The sequence below is a fragment of the Aethalodelphis obliquidens genome, unplaced genomic scaffold (assembly GCF_003676395.1).
Source record: "Aethalodelphis obliquidens isolate GAN/ISIS:26980383/991018 unplaced genomic scaffold, ASM367639v1 scaffold6, whole genome shotgun sequence".
NCBI lineage: Eukaryota > Metazoa > Chordata > Mammalia > Artiodactyla > Delphinidae > Aethalodelphis > Aethalodelphis obliquidens.
The window spans coordinates 6436108-6443942 of record NW_020837950.1 but is presented as its reverse complement, the minus strand read 5'-3'; the positions used below and the strand labels follow the sequence as shown (position 1 = coordinate 6443942).

General features: G+C 38.7%; 1 protein-coding gene across 1 annotated transcript in view; it reads right to left on the bottom strand.

The window, feature by feature from the left end:
- Positions 1–3213: 3213 nt before the first annotated feature.
- The window catches only part of COX7B2 (cytochrome c oxidase subunit 7B2), a 166297-nt gene continuing 161675 nt past the window's right edge, over positions 3214–7835 (bottom strand). Inside the window, exon 3 of the mRNA XM_027103045.1 lies at positions 3214–3626. Coding sequence (XP_026958846.1) covers positions 3322–3567 — 246 coding nt within the window. The 5' untranslated portion in view covers positions 3568–3626 and the 3' untranslated portion in view covers positions 3214–3321. The remainder of the gene's footprint in view (positions 3627–7835) is intronic.

Below are 7835 nucleotides of genomic sequence, written 5' to 3'. Positions count from 1 at the left end.
CATGGGAATGGATTCTGTGAACAGACTACTCTAAATGAGCACAGAGTAGGAAGATACTCAGGTTCCATATAAATACTCACCAAAAGGATACTCAGCAGAGGAGTATCTTAATACTCCGATGGACAAGATGACCCCTTCTTACGGCTATCACTCTCCTTCTCAGCCACCCTGTGCTTTCACAATGGCTCAGAGACAAAGTGGTCATCACAGCAGGGATGGAGATTATGTGTGTGCTCAACAACACGGACTTGCACTCATCAAGGTTAGTCTGGCTATAGTCACTGTTGAGTGCCCAATCTACCAAACGTACAGACCAACACTGCACCTCCATTGGCACTATTCCTTGGAGGAAGGAAGGGAATCATCAGTGCCAGGTTGATTTCATTAAACCATTTCCATCACAGAAAAGGCAATACTTTGTTCTCACTTTAATACACACTTAGTAACAATGTAGATTTACTTTCTCTCCCTGTGACTTTCCTGTGAATACCATCATCCATGAATTTACAAAATGTCTTAATTACTACCATGGTATGTGACACAGCACTGATTCTGACCAAGAAGCTTATTTTTTTATAATAAAAAGCAAATAATGTATAGTAATGGGCTTATGCTTATGGGAGTCACTGATCTTACCATGTATCCCATCACTGATAAAATGGTACAATGGCCTTGTGAAGTGTTAGTGACTGCGACAGCTGGGTAACACCACCTTGCCAGGCTGAGGTAATGTCTTCTAAGATGTTGGACATCCTGTAAATAACCAACAGATATATAGTGCTATTTTCCTAGAGGTGAGATTTACAGGTCTGGGAATCAAGAGGTGGAGATCAGACTGGCTTCTTCACAATTACCCCTAGCAACACACTAGAGAAGTATTTGTTTCCTGTCCCTATAACTTTGAGCTTTGCTGGTCTAGAAGTCTTAGGCTTTCATTAGAGATCACAGCAATGGTTCCATTAAACTGGAAGTTGAGAGTGCAACACTGCCATGGATAAAGGGTCTTTGTGATGTCCTCCTTTGGGGATAGGATTAGTTTTAAGAGAGAAAGTTGCATCATGTTAGGTGAAAGCCTATTTTTGCTACTGTCTTTTTTTGAAATATAGGTACAGTTAGGAAAGATGTGCACTGATGTCAAGTTGACAAGGGGTGGATTACTGTGGCTTTCTAAATGTCAACTTAGCCAGGCTTGAACTGCTTTTTCCAGAATTCCCTCCTCTCTATGGTTTCAGGTTAGGATTGGCCACAAGAGAGAATGCATGAGATAGGGATGGTGGACATGAACCAGCAACCATTTTACACTGGGAAGGCTGGTGTAGAACAGCAGCCCTGCGCTGCAGCAGCTTGTGTATGCTGCTACTGGCCTTCCGGCTTGATTGATAGGAAACAGCACCTGGGCCTATAGCTACTTTAACTCCTACCAGTTCTTCTCCAGCTCTTCTGAGTCCTGAGCAAGGTGAATGTGTAGTTCCACAGAGAAGGGCACCAGCTTCTCCCATAAGTCATCCATGTCATCTTAGTTAGAGACAGTGAGAAACAGGCACAGGTTCCAGTTTACAGTCATGATCCCAGTGCATCCTTCTCAATTCCCATTGGCCCTGGCTCTCCCTTACTTCATGTTCAGTTTTCCTGCTTTACTGTGAACATATTTAGTACCAGATACAAAGGCAACAGTCTTGCAAAAACTTCTCGACTAGCTCTCACAGCTGTATTAGTTTTAATTCCCCAAATCAATCCTATATTCTATACTATTCACACTGCTTCTGCCTCTCTGATTAAATCCTGACTGAGATAATTACTATAAAGAATATCCAAAAATAATTCTACAAATGATTAAGACAAACAATTGAATAGAAAAATGGCAAAAGCAACAAATAAAAAGGTCAGGGCTTCCCTGGTGGCACAGTGGTTAAGAATCCACCTGCCAACACAGGGTCATGGGTTCGAGCCCTTCTCTGGGAGGATCCCACATGCCACAGAGCAGTTGCCTGTGTGCCACAACTACTGAGCCTGCACTCTAGAGCCTGCGAGCCACAACTACTGAGCCCATGTGCCTCAACTACTGAAGTCCGCATGCCTAGAGCCCATGCTCCACAACAAGAGAAGTCAACGCAATGAGAAACCCATGCACCGCAATGAAGAGTAGCGCCCACTCGCCACAACTAGAGAAAGCCCACAAGCAGCAACGAGGACCCAACGCAGCCAAAAATAAAATAAATTAATTAATCAAAAAAAAAGAATGATTAAAAAAAAAAAAGAAAGGTCATATACACAAAAAACCCCAAAACACAAAAAGCTAACACAAGATGTTTGACCTGATCAGTAATCGGGGAAGCATAAATTAAAATATGAGCTATTGTTTCATGCTCATCAAAGTAGCAAATATTAAAGTGCATGAAAACTCTTAAGAGTGAGTTTGGATGTGGAACAAGAGGAGGTTGTACACATTGCTGGTGAGAATGTAACCACTTTGGGGAATAACTTAGCAATACTGATAAAGCTGAAAATGAGCATTGCCTAAGACCTATAAATTATACACCTAGGAACATGTCTTTTATCCAGAGAATAATGATATCTCTATATATTTGAGCTTGAGGAACAGTACACTTACCCTGAAGCTGATCATTCAGGAGTAGGAGGTGGTCTCCACTGCCAACTCTGATAAGTCACCCATAAGATAGTCCCAATTATCCTTGACTTGAGGCACTCATGTCCTTGTAAAATGGGGAGTCACGGTGTTTTGAAGAGAGGAGTGATATTACTAAACTAATTTAAAAAAAAAAAGATCATTGTCACTGTTGTGCTTAAAAAAGACTGTGTGTGACTGCGTTGGGGGGGGTTCAGGGCAGGCTTGACGATCATCAAGTATAAAGGAAAGGAGACTGGCTAGAGAGTTTTTATAATAATCCCAGCAAAAGCATAGTGGTTCAGGTCAGGGAAGGAAAGATAAAGGATGTGAAAAATGGTCAATTATGAATATGTTTTTAAGAAAGATTCAATAGGATTTGCCAAACAATTAAATTAATTTGTTAAGTACCTATGTGTGTATGTCCACTGAAAGATACCTAGCATAAATCATTAAGCCAGAAAAATACATGCTTCCTTAATTCTACTTTCAAATATTTATTATTCATAATCCCCTGTAATCTATACCCACTGCTACTGCCTTGCTTTCAGGCACTATAATGACTATTTTCAGAGACTTTTTAATGTTTTCAAATGCAGTTTATTTCTTCGATTATGCTATATTTCAATGCACAGCAGAGTACTGAAATGACAAGCTGACTTTGAGACACTTGTGTATTACAGTAACTGTGATGCTTACTCATCATTCCACTCTTTTGGGGTGGCTCTGCCAACAGGGGAGGGGTTCCATTTTATTCCAACCTGTGTGGCTGTAAACACCCACACAACAACACAGAAAGCGGTTCCACCGGCTAGTATAATATCACCATATTTGTCATGAAAATCTGGTGAGTGTTTTGAGTGGCTCTGTCTTGCCCTCATTTGCTGAATGCTTCGAATCCTGAGGCTACTTAGTGCGTTTCTGACCAAGGGAAACATCATGGAGGTATGACAGAACTGCAGTTGATTGAAGCTGCTGGTCTATTTCCTTGCAAAGAAACCTGCAAAAACAAAAGATAGGCGATGACATCTGATCCACGTTTAATTCTTCTCACTTTAAAGGTTTCACCCACACCACGTCTTGCAGTGTGGCCAGGCAGGTAAGTTTTGACATCATGATGTCTGGAGTTGAGTCTTAGCTCTGCCACTGATTAGCTATGTGAACTTGCGCAGTTAGTTAACCCACTGATTAGAGAAATTTTCCATCTTGCTGAACTCCACATGACTTACTTCTACAATAAATTTTGTGTTATCTAGGAGCCTTAAGCCTATTACCCAAAGAACTGAAGCTATAGATTCTAATAACCATATGAAAGCATAAAAAAGGAAAATTCAATGGCAAACTGAGACAACAATGTCCAGCTGATAAAATGGCTAAAATGCCAACATGCCCCACTACTCCAGTGACCTGCCTATGCCTACTATAAACTCTGGTTTCAGTCAGAATTACAAGGCATTCACAGGGTATGTCATACCACCTCCTCTTCTTCTTGCTCCTTTTCTCCATTCCTTTTAACCTCCTTCCCATTTCTCATTTCTACCAGTACTTCTTGCCTTGCACTTTCCTACAGATGAAATTCTACTTGCCTTTTAAATCCCAGTCTAAAAGCCACTGTTTCTGTGAAGTCCTTTCGAAACCTCCCTAGGCTGAATAAGCCAACTCTTCTCTGAGCTTCTACACTTTTATAACCCTTCTTTCACACCATGTGACATGATGCATTCGGTTTATCATTCTTAAAAACAATTTTTTTAGAGTAGTTTTAGGTTCACAACAATATTGAATGGAAAGCACAGAGTCTCCATGTAATTCCTGACTCCATACATGCATGCCTTCTCCATTCTGTACCAGAGTAACATTTGTTATATTTGTTACAATCAATGAACCTAATTACAGTCTTTTATCATATATGTCTTTTGCAAATGTTTTCTTCCAGCTTGTGGCTTGTCTTGTCATTCTCTTGAGGAATTATCTTTACATTCTCCTCCAATAGTCTTCAAAATCTTCAAGATCAAAAGATGTAATTTTGCATACACAATAGCTGACACAAAAGCAAAGAAAGAACATTTCTGAGCTAATCTGAAATATAAATGGACGTTGGTATCCTCATAAGAAGTTAAAACCAACTGAGAACAAGCCAAAAAAATCATGAAATCAGATGTACATGTCCATAATAGCCCTAATAATTCTTTTTTTAAACAGATAATTATACTGAACAAGAGATATAGAAGCAGAAACACATGGAGGAGTTCTTTCCGTCAACGTCTCTTCTCAGTGCAAGCTGTCAAACAGTGCTCAGTCTCTAGCAATGACATATGTTAACTGTGGCCCAAATGCAGGCAACATGGATACAAAAGGGCCTGAGGTCAGTACTTGTAAACTTATAACTGCTCACTGAGATTTGCAAACGCAAATGATTTTATTCCCAACTTAGAAAACAAGACCCTAAGGTTCTCTTTTATTTCCTACCAGATGGTAAAGTGGTACTTTCCATGATTGTGACAAACAGGACTAAAACAGAACCAAATGCATTTCCTCTAAGGTTCCAAACATTCAAAGTTCTTTCCTGTTAGTCATGAATCTCTTCACCAAAAGGCACTACAGGTTTAATTTGAATTGAATTCAGAGAGTTGGTTGAAAGTGAAATGGATCAGAGTATGACAGGTGCAGCCTTAATCCAGTACAAAAGCACTTGTGCCACACATAGCTTTCAGTCTTTAGGAAGGCACAGAACCAGAGAATAATTTGTGATAATAGGGATCTCTTGTGGATCATCAACTCATGCCTGCTGCTTTATGACAAATTGGTTTCATTATTCCTATCCTTTCAATGTTAAGTTGAAGCTCAAATACTTTGTCTCTAGTGACAATGATCGCATCCCTTTGTAGATTAGTTCATCCTCTGGCTATTCCCATATCTGTGAACATTTTCTTTGCCATCTAAGTCTGAATTTGCTTGTACCAATGTATCCATTATTAAGAATTTTTTTATTAGGAATGCCTTCTGTAGTACCTTTGATCTATTTTTGTTTATAAAACACATGTAAGAGCTAGAAACCCACTGATTAGAGAAATTTTCTATCTTGCTGAACTCCACATGACTTACTTCTACAATAAATTTTGTGTTATCTAGGAGCCTTAAGCCTATTACCCAAAGAACTGAAGCTATAGATTCTAATAACCATATGAAAGCATAAAAAAGGTAAATTCAATAATATAATGCAGGTAAAGAAAATGCTTCTCAAAGTGGATGCTTTCTGATGAAAAACACCTACAAAGAGAAGGAAGAAGACAGATTTCTCTAAGTAATAAGAACAAAGCAGAGGTTCTCTCATGCCTGTGGCAATAAAAGAAAAGAAATATGTTCTGAATAAATATAAATAGTTAAAGGGAGTGAAGTAGCCTATGAGGATGAAAAGGAAAGACTGATTGTCTCATCTACTTTATACAGCAATGCTGAAGCTCAGTTCAGGAAAAATAATTAATACCGGACCTGAATCTAATGGCGATAGGGAGGTATACAGATTTGAAGCTTCACTGGTAACAATAATAATTTTAAATCACTAAAGTCCATAAAAAGAAGTAAAGCATAATGCAGGAAGGAAACTAATACTTATTATATATGCTTGTTTGCCAAACATCATGCCAGAATTTTGCACATCTGCAAAAAGAATGTGAGATGGTGATTATCTCCATTTTACACACAAGAACAAATGACAAGATGTGAACTCAAGTCCTATGATTCTAAATCCAGTGCATTTTTCAACTATGTCATGTTTTCTTAAAGTATATTCAATTCCAAGCATTGGAAACAAACAAACATACAAAGAAACAAAAAGCAATGTGGTTACCAGAGATGGGTCTTTAGTTGAAAATGTTTCACTTCAGTTTACTATATATTTATGGAGTGACTACTGGCATGGCAGGGCCTGGTCTGGGTGCTATTGGTACCACCCCTACTCTTATGGTAGTTCATGGTAGAGGGAGGGGATGGACAGAGCACTGTTATAAGGGAGGAGACAAGGCTACAGAAGAGCACAGGGTGCCCTTAATCCACAGAGGAGAGGTACATTTCAACCTGGGGTTCTAGGAATGGTTTTACAGGAAATGACACCTAGGTTAGATCTTGAAGGATGATTAAGAAACATAAAACACAAAACTGGTGGGGAAAAAAACACGTAGACCAAGTAGCACAAGCGAAAGCACAGACAGCTGAAATAGTATGGGGGCAGGGCAGCCTGATGAGCTCAGTAACACTAAGTAATAAGTGCTGAAGTAGCAAATGCCCACAGATGAGCCTGGAGGGATGAGAAAAGGACCACAACGGACACTGAGGACTTCATATGCCTTGCGTGGCATCTGGACTCGATTCTGTAAGTCAGTGTTTCCTGTTGTTGAGAAAACCATGCTCAAACTCAAAGCCTTTTATGTGAGTTAACAAAGAGAATTCTTAATTCTGTGATTTTTTCCCTTCACAATAATATAAAGAAATACAAGAAAATAATATTCAACTATTCTTTGTTGAATAGTTTGATTCATTTTTAATTTGAAAATTTGTTTTGGTTTCATAGTTGTGTTAAGCTTTAAGCATAAAGAGGATGAATTTGATTTTATGTTTACACATATATAAGTGATTTTATAATCAAATAATTTAAGATGATACAAGTTGAGATGAAATAATGTTTCCTCTTTAAAAAGATGCCATATGTATACCCAGAGAAAACCATAATTCAAAAAGACACATGCATCCCAATGTTCATTGCAGCACTATTTACAATCGCCAGGACATGGAAGCAACCTAAATGCCCATCAACAGACGAATGGATAAAGAAGATGTGGTACATTTATACAATGGAATATTACTCAGCCATAAAAAGGAACGAAATTGAATCATTTGTAGAGACGTGGATGGATCTAGAGACTGTCATACAGAGTGAAGTAAGTCAGAAAGAGAAAAACAAATATCATATATTAACGCATATATGTGCAACCTAGAAAAATGGTACAGATGAACCAGTTTGCAGGGCAGAAATAGAGACATAGATGTAGAGAACAAACGTATGGACACCAAGGGGGGAAAGCGGGGTGGTGGTGGTGGGATGAATTGGGCGATTGGGATTAACATGTATACACTGATGTATATAAAATGGATAACTAGTAAGAACCTGCTGTATAAAAAAATAAATAAAATAAAATTCAAAAAAAAAGATGCC